Source organism: Alnus glutinosa, chromosome 12, assembly GCF_958979055.1.
Source record: "Alnus glutinosa chromosome 12, dhAlnGlut1.1, whole genome shotgun sequence".
NCBI classification, from domain to species: domain Eukaryota; kingdom Viridiplantae; phylum Streptophyta; class Magnoliopsida; order Fagales; family Betulaceae; genus Alnus; species Alnus glutinosa.
The window spans coordinates 27016257-27034414 of NC_084897.1; the positions used below are offsets into that span (position 1 = coordinate 27016257).

An 18158-nucleotide genomic window follows, 5' to 3' on the forward strand; every position below is an offset into this window, starting at 1 on the left:
AAGTCAGAAGCAGATATGGACACCTTCCTTTCACTGTAAGGATAGAAGAAGGCCCTCGACCAGAGGCCCCGTAAAATACAATGTTTGACAACATTAGCATCAATGAAATGCACAAAAAGAAATTATATATTCTGTCTGAACCCGAACGAGTTCCGCTGGAAGTGGTAGAAAGGTTAAACTCAAATTTCATCAACAATGGAGGAGAAAAACAGAGTACAACATTATCTCCCCCCCTTCCCAAGTTTTTTTCCGTCTAAATTGTACATTCTTGAAGGTAACAGAAATAGTGACAGAATACAATAGAGAAGAACAGATTATGAGAATAAAATGATGAAAAAAAAAAAAAAAAAAAAGTAGGAGGGAAGGGTGGGAGATGGACAGAAATCTACATTTTTGAGACATAAAAGTCAAAGCCATTTTGAAAAACCCACCCACATTAGATGCATAGTCATTGCAGTGAGATCTCTGCTCTCATCGACCTGCTGCTAACAGTAACGGCAAATATTCCTGCAATTCAAATGATAATGAAAACATTCAGAAGCAATAGCAGTTACCATCTATATTTTGATTACTTATGCTCTACTTTTGGCCTACTTTTCACTTCTCTTCTAAGCTGGCACAACCGTGCGCCAAAGTGTGCATATGGTAACAATAGATCGGTAGGGTGAAAGAGCCTACACCATGGTCTTAATCTAATGTAAATGGCGTAAATATATCCTCAACTCTATTTATAAGGTCCACGCAGAAATTGGTCAGAAAGCAAGTCAACAGCTTACCAACAGAAAGATCATGTCGCATTTCTAGTCAGCAATGTTGTAATCAATCAGGCTTTCACATAATCTGCATCATTGCGCTTCCTTTTGTTAGACCTGGAAAAGAAGCAGATCTGAGCCCAGCTTTTTTTCTGCTTAACCGATTGTGATCTAACATCCACTTTTTCCCTTTTCTGAACAAGGTCAACCATGTATCGAACAACAGCCTGATGCAGTAAGAAACCATAATGAGCCTTCCGGTAGAAGCAAGAGGTACTCTCTTAATAACGTAAGCAATAGACAGAACTAAGAACTTACCTGTGCACCCATTTCAACTACGTCTCTTGGTGGAACTTCCAGAGGATTTCCATCCACGCGCAGTACACGTAAATTTGTGAGCATCCTAAAGGAGTCTGGAAGCACCCGTATCTGGTTATTGCTAATATCCAACTCTTCAAGCATCTCAAGGTTCCCAATTGACCTTGGTAGAAATTTCAGGTCTGCAAAATTGTTTCCTATATTCATCTTGACAAGTGTGGTTGCAAAACACAGGCTCTCAGGCACTGATTCGAGCTCGTTAAAATTGACATCAAGCTCCCTCAGGTTTGATAGAGATGACATTGTCGTAGGTAATTGTTTGATATTATTGTAACGGACTGACAAAACCTCAAGGGTCTCAATCTTCCCTACAGCTTCTGGAAGAGCTTTAAGTCGGTTATAATCTGCACGAAGTTCTTTTAGTGAAGTACACCGGCCAATGGTATGTGGAATTTCTTCAATATCATTCGTGTCAACACTCAATTTCTTCAGGCTAACAAGCGATCCTATCGACTCAGGAAGCAAAGAGAGCCGATTTGAGCTCAAATCAAGCTCCTGAAGACGGACCAATCTGCCAAAGGTAGCAGGCAGAGATGATATCTGGTTTCCACTCAGGTCCAAATAGATCAGGCCAAGGAGGTCTCCAATAGAATCCGGGAGTTCAGAGACCTTGTTTGAATGCAAATCCAACTTTGTCAAGGATGAAAGGCCTCCTATGGTGGCAGGTAGGGCCACAAGCCGATTCTCAGATAAATCTAGGGTGATCAAACCCGACAACTTTCCTATTGAATCAGGCAGCCATTCAATTTGATCCATCAACTTGTTCTGAAGATTGAGATCTCGAGTGCTTTTCTTTGCAGACACTTCAATTAAACTAGCAAGCTTTATCAAACTCAATTTTTCTCCATCTTGACCTACAAAAACCACAGCTATATTTTGTAAAGAGATAATCTTATAAAATTCTTGATTCAAATTTATTACACTCAGAACAATTTGATCCGAATCTCAGCCAAACCTTAAGATACTCATTTATATATCTAACCCAGTTACAAAAAAGAGTAACAGTAGTAGGGTAGCAGGTTAGAAAACAAAACCCAAAAAGGAAAAAGAAGACGAACAAGATCAAAATGCAGAGAAGACTTGCCTGAAGAAGTGGTAGGAGGTTTCAGAGAAGGATCCAATATCTGGGCTGTGGACGAAACACTGGGTCCAATCCCAATCCCAATCCCAATGCCATCAGCGTAGAACGTTGACTTGCCCTTGGTGACATAGCTGTCATCTCTGGTGAACAATTCAGAAGTCTTTACAGGTTCTTTCTCAGAGTAGTACGAGGTCGACGTCGAAGTAGAAGTAGGCGCAGGAAATTTGGGCTCATTAGAGAAACGGCTTCCTGAGCCTGAAGTTGTGGACGGCAGACATTTGGAAGCTCTCTGAATAAATTCATCGAACAGGGAGTGGAGGTTTTCGAGCTCGAGCAGTCTCAGAGCCTCCCGCTTCTGCTCTTTGCTTTGGAAAAACACCAAGTTCCTGCGCATCTCTTGCAACACCATGAAGAGCTCCTCCGGCACACCGGGGATCTTGGTATGCCTCGCAATGGCATCGAGTCTCGCTTGGTCCTCTTTCTCCACGTTCTTGACCAAGGCCTTGGCCGCCTCCACCTCGTCAATTCCCGGTCTGCTCGGCAACGATCTGTGAATTCGCATAATCTCCTCCACCACCTCGTCCACTAGCGATTCCATTTCTCCTTCTTCGCTCAAAACCTGGATTTCTTTTTCTTCAAATTCCAATACTCCTTATGCTCCTTGTCTGCAATCCAAAAAATTAAAATCGAAGAAGCATCCACCGGTAACTACGCTACGCTAATAAACAATTAATTAGTCCACTTAATCAATGAAACAACCATTCCCACTTCTAACCCAAGTTAAGCATTCAAACTTCCTTATATTACACGAGTGACACTTTGTGGGAGAGAGAGAGAGAGAGACAAACTGTTACCTCCGCACGAAGAACTGAGAGGGGGCGGTTATGTAATTTGGAGAAAGAGAGGCAATTGGGTAGGGGCTTCTTCACCTTAACGGAAATCCAGAGCCTTCATCCGTCGTCTGAATGCAATCCAGCTAAGCTATTTCCATAACTCTCTCAATCTTCCTTGTGTCGAATAACTTTGGCGGATTTTTGTTTCTTTTATAAGTATACAAATTTGAATTTTTTTTTGGAAAAATCCAATAATAATGTGATGAAAAATGCGATCAGTTGATCGAAATACCGTGAAATCGATAATGACTGATCGGTTATCAGCGAGATCTGCTCTTTACTCCCCCCCCCCCCCCTCTCAACTTTTGTCTTGCACCGGGTTTTCTGCGCTTGGTCAGACATACCCCTAGGAGACTCCCTGAATTACCATCAGCTGCCCCTACCTCCCGTTCCACTTTTGTCCAAATAGCAGAGCAGCGAGCGATGCATTTATACAGATACCGTTCATTCGCTTGGATGCACTCAGATGGTCCACATCGTCCTACTCTTGCTGAAACGCACTGAATAATTATTCTATTTCAACGTGGGACCCATCCCCGCAGGCAGAGGGTTGTGCGTCCGGCGCGAGGGGAGTGGCGAAAACTGTAAATATGAGGAAGGGCCGTCATTTTCTCAAAATCGGTTGCGAACTGCGAAGGGACTGATTGGAGGGGTGGGGACCGTGGGGTCAGAGAAATGATATTATTATATTTTTTCTACATTTTATTTTTAACTTTATGAGATTTATATTGAGTTTCACCAATTTAATTTTACGATAAATTTAAAATTTAGTTGTAAATAATATATATGTATATATATATATTTAGTTGAAATAATATATATATATGTTATGCTCTGCCACGCTTTAATTGACAAAGCAAACGAGTGGGGTGACAGGAGGAGTAATTGCAGTGTCCAGGTGTCCACGTTCGGATGGGGTACACGTGTTGGTTCACGTCCAGCATCCAGCCAACCGTTTCCAGCTGGCACTGCTCTCACGCCATAACCGTTTTTCTCTCTCTTTCGGAGGCACAGGCGCACAGCGACTTCTTTTGAACTATTGGGCCATTACGAGGACGCCCTCACGTGCTCTGCTATCTATCTGAAACCGATGAGGACTGATATATCGTGTAATTTAAATAAATAATTATGATAGATTATTTATAATATTTATTTGACTGAATAAATGGTTAAGTAGCTTAATTTGTATTTGGTCAAGTGAATTTCATACGTGATATCTCACAATCGCATGGTCAAATTATCTCAAATTCGGAAAGATAATTTGACAGGATCTTAATCCATTATAGACACTCACATGTTAACCCGTGCCTTTGCTTTCTTTCTTTTTTTCTGCCAATCTAAAAAGTAAAATTTTATTGTCTTTCGATAAGTAATGCTAGAAGTTCATTTTTTGTCATTTTTATGATAATAATTTTAAAAACTATCTCATGTTTTGAGAGACACAAAAATAACACACGAATAACTTTTAGAATTACTCGTCTTTCTACTATTTCCCCTCTTTGATAACCCGCTACAAAGTAGGAGAAGTAGGGGGAACACAAAATTTCTGCATTGGTGTTAATGGATCAGATCTGGTTTGCTAAGAATAAACTTATTCATGAAGCCATTACCCTTGTCCCTCTCAACGCTCTTAAATGTATCAAGAACACCACTCAGCATCATTTGATGGCTTGGCAGAATAGTAACTTGGCTGATTGGGATCCTCCTCCTTAGGTTCTTTTAAAGTCAACTTTAATGTGGTCATTCGTCCTACTTTTGCAGTCGCTGCCCCAGTTTTCCTAGACCACTCTAGAAAATTCTTGACAGTCAATACTCTGAAGCTACCCCCTATGGATGCCTTGATGGGTGAAGCTTATGCAGCCTTATTAGCCTTCATAATGGTTGTTTCAATGGGTTGTTCCTCCATAATCATTGAAGGAGACTCTCTCCTCACTATTCTGGCTTTGAAGGATCATTTGCTTGTCTCAGACTGAATCTCTGCACTAGTAATTTCTGACTTTCTTGTTCAATTGCATTTCATAAATGTTTGAAGTGCTCTTAAGATATCTAGATGTGCTAATCTTAATACACACCTTGTAGCTGGATGAGCCGCTTTCCACCTTATGTTTGGAAGCATTCTCACTGTTTCACATTTTATTTCCTCTATCAAATTGAGGAATAGAAATGATCATCCTTTGTAATTTTTTCCTTTTCCCTTTTTCCAATATTTGAATGGAAGAAATATATATATATATATATATATACATTTGGCTCTTTCATATAATTGATGGAAACTCAATTTTCATCCTCAGATTCTGTCGATGAATACTTTCCAGCAATATTAAGGAGATTGGTCTAAAATTCTAAGCAAGACAAGACAGGGAGAAAGATAATATGAGTTTCACATCTCACCCATATTATCTTTTTCTTATTAAACTTTTGGAAAACAACATGTCAACACCTTAAACAAAGTTTCATGTAAAGCTCATTCAGCCATAAAACAACACCTACTTTTTCCCATTGTACATGGCCCGGAATTTATTAAAGGCTCAATCATTGTCGATTTGGATTTATGCCACTTACTGCTGCAATATTAAAATCACATCATCTCTTCCTTAATTACTCTTTCTTTTTTTTTACTATTTAGATTGACATTGGTGCAATAATTTTTCTGTGTTGGTAACACTGTAGTTATATTAGTATTGATTGTCATTGTTATTTATAAAGTTTTCATTATTGAGACTGAAGGTAAAAGTTACTTTTGTTGTTGTAGATGAAGTTGTTACCATCCTTTTTTATAAGTAGTCATTACTGCTGCTAATAAAGTTATGATTATTCTTACCTATAGAATCACCACTACTACTACTACTACTACTATTATTATTATTATTGGACATGTCATTACTCTTGGATGCACATTGTACGTCTACTATATACATTGAACATGTCATTAATATCATTGATGAACTTATTAATATTATTATTGTTGATCCTTTAACTATTATCTTGATCAATTGAAATAATCACTATCATCGCCATTGAATTTATACTTATTATTACTAATAAAATTACAATTATTATTGCCATTGAAGTCATGATTAACACTATTCTTGCAACTAAACATAATGACCATTGATCGCATTCACGTAGGCTTTTTAATTTCATGGGATTTTGAGTTTGAGTCTTTTGTAGGTTTGTAGTGCCTTGGTAGCTACCAACAGTCCCCCACTTGGCTCGAGTTTCATATTTGACTCGTTTATCTAATGGGTAATGAAATCATACTCTAAAATAATTGTGTACCCAAATTTTGACACCTTAAAAAAATAATAATAATAATAATAATAATAATAAAAAAGTGATTAGAAGGCCAGTAATTATCATCAAGCATTGAAGCCCAATAGAGGTCCAAAAAGTATCACATCAAGCATTTGCCACAAGAGGTCTGATAGGCCCAAGATCCCAAAGAGTAGTCCAAGACACTGTTATTCTAGTTAGTTTTTATCATTCTCTACACACAACCATCCTCCTTCCACGGGAGATTCTTCAATACCACGGCCCATCTACAGCATATAAGGCCTTCCAGATGACACCAAGCCACCAACGGACATCATTCTTTAACAACAAGGAATTCTACGCCTTGTTTGTTAAGTAACAGAATAGTACACAGTAATACGTGTACTGTTAATGTACTTTTTCTTATTTCCTATTACCGATCAACATTAAAATATTTTTACTTTTTTTATTTTTTATATCACATCAATAATTTTTTATTATTATTCAAATAAAAAAATTAACTACAAAACAAAACTTTTTCACATTTTTATATCACATCATCACTTTTTACTAATTCCAAAATTAACAACCCACTATTCTGTTCTGTACATGTCTTTGCCAAACAAGCTCCTAGTTTTAGAAGCCGTGTGTGAAAGGAATGGGTGTTTTGGTAAGCATTTGTGTTTTGAAATTTGTGTTGGGATAGTAGTAAAAAATGATTGATGCGATATAAAGTATAAAAAAGTTTAAAATTATTTTATAAAGAAGTAAAAAAAAATTGTTTTGTAGTGACTTTTTTATTTGAATAATAATAAAAAATTATTAATATGATATAAAAACTAAAAAAAAGAAAAGAAAAAGTTATATTGTTTTTTATTTGACTTTTTTGATTTTTTTGGCCATTGGGACGGCCTTGATGTAATCATGTTAAGGCGATTTTAACTCATGAATCTTTTGTGACCATAACTCCCCCTACATAATTTTTTTTTTTTTTATTATTATTATTTTCTATTCAAGTAAGAGAAGATGGGGAGGGGGAAATTAACAAATGAGATATGATATTTTACCATTATAAAAGACACAATTTTTGACTACCTTGTCCACGTGGCAAGGTGATGTCTTAATTAGCTTTATAGGTTTTTTTTTTTGAGATATGATTCTTCATCACCTAAATATACAACTTTTCTCCACCTTGTCTATGTGATAAGTTGGTCTCCCACTAGTTTTAGATTTTTTTAAAAAAAAAATAAAAAAAATAAAGTGATGAACCACCTTGCCACATAAACAAGGTAGTGAAAAGTTGTACATTTAGGTGGTAGATAATCATATATTTTTTTCTTTCTAAAAAATAAAAGTAAAAGCTGACATGTGGGGTAAAGGTGGTCGGGAGTTGTTTATTAGGGTGTCAATGTATCATATCTCTTAAAAAATTGTTCTCAAGTGTTCATTTAGGATATTTTTTTGAAAAAAATTCTCGAAACATTTTATTAGTTATGATTATATATAAAAATAATAATTGTCCCAAGAATAAAATAAAATAAATTAATGGATTATGCTATGTATGAACAATCCTTTATATTTTATAGGAGACTTGGTTCTTTATTTATTTATTGCATAATTGAACAAAAGTGGGGAGCGGAACGGAGTGGCTTGAAAACTTTAAAAAATAATAGCCCTTGGATTCGGGGGGTGATTCCACCCTTGCCAAGGGTTTAATTATTCATTTTAAAAGGTTTTCTTTTCCTTAATTTCTTACAACCTTTCCAGATTCATATGATGGTAAAGTGATTTGCCCTTTCAAATTCACATATGATGTTCAATTACATTGAACATGTTTAGATCATTCCTAAATAAGAAATAACAGTTATTAGGTTAAAAGAGTAATTTTAATATAAGAGAAAATGATTAACCGATAGCTGTTACAAATTATTGAAGTTATTATGCTGCTCATGTTCCGTTTTTTTTTTTTTTTTTTTTTTTTTTTGCACTCTCAATTCTGCCTTTTTCTACTTATGCTCCGTTTGTTTCGACGTAAAATGGTTTCCGTCGTAAAATGGTTTCAGGGAAGTCATTTTTCTGGAAAATATTTTTCGCCGAAAGCATTTTTCGGTGTTTGGCGCGTACAGAAAATTACAAATATTTTTTATATTTTCATTCAAACATATTAACCTATAAAAATTAATTTTTATTCAAAACATATAAATATTAATATAAAAATCATCGATAACGAGATTCCATCACTGACCGACAAGATTCTGACCATTTTTATTTGATTTCGGTTAATACAGTTAGAATTCAAGATAATGGCCGGAATCCGGACAGTTTTGTTGGAATCTGGGATGGCCGGCTTCCGGCGAAGTGGCCGGATTCCGGCCATCCCGCCGGATTCCGGCCAGAGAGGCCGGATCTGGCCAGATCCGGCCGGAATCCGGCCTCTCTGGCCAGAGCCGGCCGGGAACTGGCCAGAGCCGGCTGGGATCCGGCCAGATCCGGCCGGTCTGGCCAGAGAGCCGGCCGGCTCTGGCCGGATCCCGGCCGGCCTTGGCCAGTTCCCGGCCGGCTCTGGCCAGAGAGGCCGGCCGGATCTGGCCAGACCGACCGGATTCCGGCCATCTGGCCAGATCGCCGGAATCCGGCCGGTCTGCCCAGATCCGGCCAGATCGCCGGAATCCGGCCCATCTGGCCGGATTCCGGCCAGATTGGTTGCCGGAATCTGGGCTGACCGGATTCCGGCGAAGGTGGCCGGATTCCGTCGCCAGATTCCGACGACATTATCCGGATGTTGTCGGAATTCGATACGGGCAAGATTTCGATGGTGGTCGGCTGCTTAAACGTGAAGATCGACTGCGTTGTTTAAAATAAATCGACCGCGTCAGACGTCTTCGGAAAATGATTTACGCTTTTAAAAAGCGTAAATCATTTTCCAAAATTTACTAAGCATTTTTGGTCAAACAGAAATCATTTTCCGGTTGACTATTATTTTCGCCCCTACCAAACACCGGAAAATACCGAAATCATTTTCCAGAAATCATTTTACGCCGAAACAAACAGAGCATTATTAACAAAAATTATAATATTTTTGCTCCACAATAATTTTCTGCCAATGGCTAGAACACCAAAACACACTAATTAACCACCCGGCCAAAGAGTTACCTAATTGCTCATGTCAGGGTAATTAAAGAAAGAAAGAAAAACGCTCCGATTTCTTTCCTCTGTCCCATTCCCTGATATTTTCCTTGTGCAAACCGCTATGGTGCTTCCCACCCCACCACCCATTTCCGTTTTCATACCTCCTCCTTCCACCCCAACGCACAACCACCTGTATTTCTCACTTTCTATTATCTATCTCTTCAACCATCTAGCAACTTTACAGTTTTTCAAGCCTTTGAAAATAAAGCATAAGCTCTATCTACCCACCTACCTTACCTGCTTTTTCCTTGTTTTCTCATGGCTTGAGTCTTTGCACCAGCTGTTCATGATCCTTTCCTCCACCTCCCACCTGGTTTTTTTTTTTTTTTTGTAATTTTTTGGGAAGGAGTTTCGTTTAAATTTTTCGGATCTAGATCTACATTCTTCCAACAAAAATTACAAGACACGCTCCTTACCAACGAGTTCACCGGCGTCTCCGGGTTCCATCGACGGTCACCGTTCACTCCGCCCGCATCTGCTCCCCCGCGTGTGGCACACACGCTCCAGAGAGCTCTTTGCTCTCTTTGGCGCGTGAATGCTATGTTTGCTCTCCCCGCTTTTCACCTCGACCGCCTCCGGCGTTTATAGGCTTCGCCGGCAAATTCGACTGTTGATAGGCCTCTCCTTGGTGGCGCGTGTGCCCCACGCGCCATCGTGGAAGGCTCCCACCCTGCCGTCCTCTGGACATCTACTGTTTATTTTATTGTTTTTGTGTTATTATTTTTTTGGGCTTATTTGTTGTTTCCCTCTCCCATGTTCACCCCTGTTTTGGTGACTGGGTCATTATGACTCAATCCACTTGTAATATTACCTTCATTGGTGACCTCGGCTTTGTGGCATCCATGCCTCGAATCAAATGGCTCGTATCTTCGGAAGCATTGCCCCCGCGTACTTACATTCCTAGTTTAAATTTTGGGTTGCCCAAGCCATGCTGTATTTGTGCATTTTATTTTTTGTTGTAATTGATTACTGTTGTATTTTTTTTTTAAAAACAAAAAATAAAAATAAAAAATCACCCGGCCAAAGAAGCTTGACAATGTCTACTACTTTTTCTAGTTTTGTAAACTAATGATTAATAAAGGATTGCATAATGGCACATAAATCAAGGATTTTAATTAAGTGTACAATTAATGATCTGTGGGTTTAATCAGTACTGTTTATATGCCAAAATTATTTGTCTTAAAAAAAAATAAAATTATATGCCAAATTATAGAATCTTTTATAAATTTTTTTCCCATTTAGACTCAATTTTTATTTGTGGATGCCAATTACTAAAAACTAGCTTAATTTGAGCTCGCTAGTCGCTACAGTTGGGCCAAACTCCAAAGCATGAAATCCAAATCTACACGTCCATTTGTGGACAGGAAATAGAAATAACTCAAATAAGAGCCCTGGGAGAAATACAATAGATACCGGGGGGGTCTTTTTACAAATACAAAAAAGTGTGTGATAAAGAGGGTTCCGCTTCCTTCGAAACCCTCCTTAGCTTTCCCCCCGCTGCCGCCGCCAGTCAGACGATCGAGCTTCTTAAACGACTTCTGGGGACAAGCAGAAGACCACGAAGAAGAAAGTTGTTGTGGCGTGTGGAATTCATCACTGGGCTGCGGTGGAGAGAGTGCTGGCCGATTGTTGGTGTTGTCGAACGGCGCTGCAACAGTCAATACGCCGGGCTGAGAACGGAGACAAACCGCCGTGCGTGAACAGGTGGAGCTTACGCCCGGGTGTTGTGGTGAACCCGGGGCTGAGCAAAGGTGGTGTGGTGACGTTGGGCTGTGGGCTGAAGGTGTTGCGTGGTGTCCGTTGGTGTTCATCAAGGTGGTCTGCGATTTTGTGAGAATTTGGGAAAGAAGACAAGTGGTGTTTGGCTACACGTTTAAGTTGATCCAGGTTTCATTTCTTCCCCCTTACTTTTCCGTTTAGCCCATTCCAAAAGAAAAAAATAAAAATAAATCATCAACCGAAGTTTACGTGTGTGAAGGTGAGCAGTGGCTACACGTTTCCTTGATCGATGGATTACGATGTAGCCATGGAAATGTTGATGTTAATTTCTCTATTTTGGCAGGTCTTAATTAAGTTTCCCCTCCCAGGCCCCGCTGGAAAGACGGGATCAGTAGGGTCTGGGTCGGAGACAATGGGAGCTGAGGAATTAGTTAACGGCAAGGCAGGGTTTCATGAAATGGAGGAGGACGATAATTTCAGTGATTCCGAGTTAGTTTATCATGTCAGGGATGCTCTTAGTTCAGTCTCATCGGTAAGCATTCTGCCACTTGCAGCATATTGTCTTCTTTTTGCCTTTGGGCTGTATTTCTTAATGAAACATGGTTTAACATGATGTGTACGAAATTGTCTTGTTAATAGTAATGAATTAGGAAGCTGTTGGAGCATCTCTCTTTATCTAACTACTCAGCTTATGATCATCATCTGTATGAAATCGTCATATTAATGTTGATGAGCAAGCTTTAATCATAAATTATACTTGTTCAGGGTGATAGTGACAGTTATAACCAGCTTGTTGGGGTTATGCATCATACGGAGAGGCTTGCTCCTGAGGAGGTTGCGCTACTTGTGGTAGGCTCTCTACCAACATTTCTGTTTTTTTTTTTTTTTTGCTAAGCTGTAATACTCCTATTCACCTCTTCAATGATTTTTCCAAGTCTTTAATTCTTATCTATATTTGCTCGGCAGACAAGTTTAAAGGCACTATCTGGAGCAGTTTCTTATATAGATATTGTTCTTCATGAGACTCTTCTTTCTTCAGTGAGTAGATGATACTTGGACCTGTGTGTTGATACTTGGACCTGTGTGTTTATTGATGCTGGTTTGTTTTGTAACTTTGATTAATATTTTTATGACAAATGTTCTTCAGATTTTTCGAATGAACATGTGGAACTATGGACCTGATGTGATGGATGCTTTACTTGAACTAATCATATCCTTGGTATGTGGTTTTTAGGCAGCATTTTATTGTGACGCCTGAGGAATAGATTTTTTCCCCTTACTTGGGAGGACAGTTTGATGAACCTTTTATGGTTGATTATTGCCAAATAATGTTTCAGGCTGCTTCAAATGGAAAACATATCAATTCATGTTTGGAAATGCTTGTTAGCAACTTCTCCCCACCGTACTCTTTCGTTGACATACTGAAGCAGCCACGCGGTCTTGCAAGAAAGGACCAAGTTCTGTCTCGTGTGCATTCAGCTCTGAAACATATAGCTGATTTGGTGCCTCTTGCTCCCTCAATACTATGTCCAATAGTTTCTCAAAGAATGCCAATCTATGCCAAGGAACCTGTGAGTTCAATTAGCTTTTCACTATTTGCAATTCAATTATGAACGTAATACAATTTTGTGTGATTTGTTGTACTTTTTTTAGGTCTTACTGCCTATGCATGTCGCAATGAGTTACATGTGTAACGGCCCAAGGAAAAGCACTAACCACATATGCGATGTCACCCTTAAAAGACTAGTCAAGTTTGAGCTTCTCTAGAATCACTTATAAAGTCCAATTTCACTTAGTAATTATGTGGGACTTAGCACCCATGAGCGTCTCTTATAAACCACCCACTCTCTATGTAAGCTACTCAGTAGTCAACTCCTCAATATGGAGGACCGGGGTGTTGTAACATATGGCCCATATCTCTGGTCAAGTTGGTGGGGGCAATGTGTTGTGCCTCTTGAGTACCCCTATGTCAATCTACTTGGCATTAGTTTGCTTTATGTCTCTCATGCTCATCATTGTTGATTGTGGCATCTAGGGGGGAGGCATCATGGCCCTATATTTTTTCTTCCTTTCATCTCTTTCATTGTTTTAACCTTCTCTTTGTCAGTGTCAGTTCAGTCGTGTGGTTTTGCATTAATCCGGGCCTATGAAGGGTTAATGTGGAAATTTTAGTAACTGCTTGAAACATACACTTTTCCAGTTGCAGAATCTTGGTGCTGTACCCATTGGATAGTTTTAGAACACTGAGGACTCTATTTTTTTTGGAGCTGGTTTTTGCATATATTGATTGTATCTGTAGTTCACCTTGTGTCCCTATCTAAATTTTGATTGTTTTGTCTCATATATTCTATTATGTTGGTATTCCTGATTGCAGATTCCTATTATGCCTGTGACTGTGTTTTGCTGCCTTAAATTGTCCGCTATTATTGATCTGAATATTATTACTGTGTCGATCATTAGATCTGAAATTAAACCAACTGCTTCTTGTAGTTGGCGGTTATATATGTGGAGAACATGTTAAAGCTGGAGAGTGGTGCAATTGGAGAATTTGTTAGGAGCACGATGCTTATGGGGCTGATGGATATGTTAATAGTTTTGGATGTAAGTAGATTGAATTTACCAAACAAATTAATGGCTAAAAAAATGTATCTGCATTTATATGTAATCATGTATTGAGCTTCTTATAGGTGGAGATTGGATGGGATGACATTTTACAAGATGACTCTAGTAAAGGCATATTTCAGATGGAACTTGAAAATGTGGACGAAATTGCAGATTACGATGAGGAAGATGGTACTGAGGTATTATCCATACTCAACAATAAATTGGCTCATATCTGGTTTCATCTATTAATCTTTTTAAATGGGAAATGATAGCAGATTGTTGAAAATACGTCATTGGCTTTGACTATGGGGAAATGCCTCACTTTATTAGTTCCTGCTAACTTTCAAACCTATGGTATATTGTATTGTTTGAATAAGGATTTTGTTTTCTTATATGATCTTGTTATTCCTATTCTTCTTGAATGCTTATGATTATTTTACCATGATATTTAGAGTAATTTCGAGATATTTATACAGCTTCCAAGAGAATTAAGTCGGAAGAGTTTAGGAGGGAACTTAATTTCTGAAAAATTAGATAGCTTGATGGCGATAACTTTTGAACATCTGGAATCATGTAAAGACAGTGGCCGTTTGGTTGAGGTACTCTTGCATGTTCAAATTTTCAACGGCTTTGATATGCAATCTTCTGTGACCAATATCCAATCTTATTATATTATTGAAATGTGGTCATTAGGTCTTTGAACATCTTTTAGACTCATTCCGGATTACGGTTCTGACTGCATACAAATCAAAATTTGCTCAGGTAACGTATACAATGTATTCTCACCAAATTGCCCTGTTTTTCTCATATTTGTCTCAATATTGAATGCTGAGAAGTTTTGTTGGTAAAGCCAGCATTAAAAATGCATTGCTTTTGCTTTTCTGTATTGCAGTTTGTGATGTTCTATGCCTGCGCTCTAGATCCTGAAAACTGTGGTGTGAGATTTGCCATGTTACTTGCAGATATTTTTGTCCGCGAAGACTACCCGTTGCCTTTCAGGTAATGTGACCATGCTTTGATTAAAGAAAACAAAAGTGTTTATTGGTCTGTAACCTCTTGTCTTGGGAATGGAAACATTCATTTGTTGTGTTGATTGTTAGGGTTTTGTGTCTTTAAAACACTTGAAGTTAATCCGTACTTTACTTCTTGAAATGTTTCTTTTCTGCACTTATAAATTCAATATTTTATACTTATTTTTGGTTCTGTGTTTTCTATCATGCATTTGTATGGGTACAGCTCTAGCACTTTGTCAAGGAATGCTTCCACAGATTGTTTGAAGCAGCTGTTATGGTTATTATTTTGAAAATTTGATATTATGTCAGTCTTGCCTACTGTTTGGTATGAGCTTGCCAGACATGTCAGAAAAATTATGTGCAGTTTAAGTTATCATGTTTTATATTCCTGATTTTCTATCTCTCACCAGTATCAAATGAGACATTTTCTTTGGGTAATTATCTTGGGGTGATTAACCACCTGGTTTGAAATCATTCTCTCTTTGTACCGCTGACATGGATGCAATTCTCATTTGCCTTCCTAATTAAATTCTCATTCGTCTTTTATTTGTAAAAAAAGGAAAAAAGTTCTCACAACTTCCATTCCCATGCATTTAGCTTTCTCGTTCTTGTCTGATTTATGGTCAAACATTAGTTCTTTGAAAGTTCTGCGGTATAGTTTTACTTGTTATATGAGCATGATCTATGTTGCTGATTTTTTCTGGTTCTATGCAGGATGAGTGCTGTTGCTTATCTTGCTAGTTATTTGTCTCGTGCAAATTTTCTGTCAGCCCCTCTGGTTGCTGGCATGCTGAAAAGGTTGTGAAGCATAATATTACAATGTGATTCGTATTGCTGTTATAACAACTTCAAATTAATGTGATCTTGTGTTTATGAGTTCTCAGGCTGGTAGATTGGTCTTTGGAATATTGCAAAACGAAAGGTGCTGTAATGAATCCAGCATCCCATAGACTTTTCTACTCTGCATGCCAGGTATATGTTGCTTTGGCTATTATTAGGACTAGAAGCTTAGATTTTTGCACCTCTAATCATTGATGATAGAGCCTTTGGAGAGAGTAAAGAGTTATGTTATCAAGCATATTTGCATCCTGAAAGAATGATATCTCCATTATTTATTAATTGGCCGTTATATTTTGTATCTTTTGGGAATTGAGAAAGTGACTGCATAATATGTAGTTGAAAACATTAAATTTCCTGCACTGCTAATTCACAAATCCATTTTTTATTGTCATTTTATATATGTGTGGTAGATGAAAATGGGTTACGCAACACATTCTAAATTGTCAAAATCGTTATTGGAGATGACCTGAGAATGTTGTAGTTTCTTTATGAATTGCATTGCATGATCCCTATGCTTTCATTGTTATATTAATATACTTACGTAATTTCCATCCAATTCTGTACTGTTTTGGCTAAAATTAATGGTTATTTGTCTGTTTACAGGCGATCATGTATGTGCTCTGCTTCCGAATGAAATCAATGATGGATGTTGCTTGGTTCAAATCACATCTCTTAATAGAGCCAATCTTGAATCATAAATTGAGCCCGTTGAAGGTGAGGAGCTGTTTTGGGGCACAGCCAAAGACATAAAAAAGAGTACTCAGCATGTACATTTACAACATTGATGTGTGAAAGTTTTTGTTTCCTTTGACTGACATTGAGAAGAATTTGTATTTTTACTCTTGTTTAGTCCTTGTCCTTTAATCTATTCAATTTATTTTATTTTTCAATGGTACAGGATACTGTTCAAGCAATCCATACGTTATTAGAATGCATGTCTTATTTCGGGTTTTTTTTTTTTTTGGGACAGGTATGTCTGCCTTCCATTGTAGATGAGTTTTGCCGACAAGCAGAAGCAGCCTGTCTATTCACCTCATCTGAGGAATATATTTTTAACTACTCGCTGGAGTCAGAACATTCAAGGGCTTTTGGTGGGATGGAAAGACTTGACATGTTCTTCCCATTTGACCCATGTTTGCTGAAAAAATGTGACAGGTATACATTCTTAGCTTTTGGATTGATTAATTTCAGAATGAAAGAACTTTTACTTTCGAATTCAGATGCTAAATAGGAAGCATGTTTAACTTTGTTTCCGTGACTCTCTGCATTCAATTCCCCCCACCCCCAATTTCTAGATTCTGATCACCTACGGTTGGAGGGTTTTTTTTTTTTTTTCTTTCAAGTGTCTAGCTTCCTAAATAGTCCCACATCAGAAGATAATGAGGTTGTATAAAACGATCACCTCCACATTCAGTAATAAAATTATTCTGCAGATAGAAAGGAGATTTTTTTTTTTGGTGAGAAATTTGTAATTTATGTGTTTTTTTGAATGGTCTGCTGACATTGCTTCATTTCTCCATTAATCTGAAGATACATCCGGCCACACTTCGTGTATTGGTCAATGGTCAGACCTCCATACGATGATGATGATGACGACGAAGGTAGTATTGATGAAGATGTTGCTGAGCAAGAGCTGGATCTGGATGTGAGCAAAATGTCCATAACACCCAGGAATTCGATGGCTTATTGGATTCAGGATGGATTAGAGGAGGCAAGAGGGATGCCTGCAAGAATCAGACCCTCGACAAGTCCAGAGTCTTTGTGATATCAAACTTCCTTTGTAAGTCTCTTTGTGCTGGAAGTCGGAAAGACATGAACACGAAGTCTACCTTGTGCCAGAAAGAAGAGCAGGCCGCCAAAGGTGTGCTGCACTGACAGGAAGAAAGAGTTTTGCCCTTACAATTTTGGACCTGTAATTGTGACTTATGGAACTCTTTTTTTTTCTTTTTTTCTTTTTTGTAATTTTTTCAACCACAGCATTGTAAAATTTAAATGAAGATGTGCATGTTCCATAGTGACGTTTTTTTCGGATGAATATCTTTTGTGCCTGTTTTGGTTGTAACTAAAAGAACACTTGATAGAGGGGTAACTTCATTTCATTGAAGCAGCGGACCTCCATCCTCTACAATTTTAGCATATATGATGAGATTTCCTCTATGGACAGCACCTGTCACGTCCTATATATTTTGAGGCAAGGCTACAGCTCCTCTCATTTTTTATATTTTGTCGCATCACCTTTCTTTAGTTTCGCCGGAAGCCAGCATTAGCCGGTGATGATTTAGTCTATTATGAGCCTATCGATTTCATAGAAGTAGAAATTATGGAAAATTTTCTCCAACTCCTACAGCAACCCATACTAATTAGAACAGTTGCTAAAGACTGCAGATAATTCCTTAAAAATTATAGGGTAAACATGCCCTTTAAATTACTATCTAAT

At 38.1% G+C, this 18158-nt stretch overlaps 2 protein-coding genes across 2 annotated transcripts; one reads left to right on the forward strand and one right to left on the reverse strand.

Annotated features, from left to right (window-relative positions):
• Nucleotides 1-103: 103 nt before the first annotated feature.
• LOC133851556 (plant intracellular Ras-group-related LRR protein 4) lies at nucleotides 104-3410 on the reverse strand. Its single transcript, XM_062288006.1, has 5 exons — nucleotides 3066-3410; nucleotides 2215-2876; nucleotides 1071-1984; nucleotides 777-979; nucleotides 104-507 (listed from the first exon to the last, which is right to left on the reverse strand). The coding sequence occupies exons 2-4, from the start codon at nucleotides 2807-2809 to the stop codon at nucleotides 824-826; spliced, it is 1665 nt and encodes a 554-aa protein (XP_062143990.1). The 5' UTR covers nucleotides 2810-2876; nucleotides 3066-3410; the 3' UTR covers nucleotides 104-507; nucleotides 777-823.
• A 7588-nt stretch (nucleotides 3411-10998) lies between these two features.
• LOC133851535 (uncharacterized) lies at nucleotides 10999-17825 on the forward strand. The gene is made up of 16 exons (XM_062287975.1): nucleotides 10999-11432; nucleotides 11608-11796; nucleotides 12030-12113; nucleotides 12231-12302; nucleotides 12412-12483; nucleotides 12602-12835; nucleotides 13755-13865; nucleotides 13952-14065; nucleotides 14345-14467; nucleotides 14562-14630; nucleotides 14761-14867; nucleotides 15596-15679; nucleotides 15766-15853; nucleotides 16325-16435; nucleotides 16692-16876; nucleotides 17252-17825. Exons 2-16 carry the CDS (start codon nucleotides 11677-11679, stop codon nucleotides 17484-17486), a joined length of 1809 nt encoding a protein of 602 aa, XP_062143959.1. The 5' UTR covers nucleotides 10999-11432; nucleotides 11608-11676; the 3' UTR covers nucleotides 17487-17825.
• Nucleotides 17826-18158: the final 333 nt, after the last annotated feature.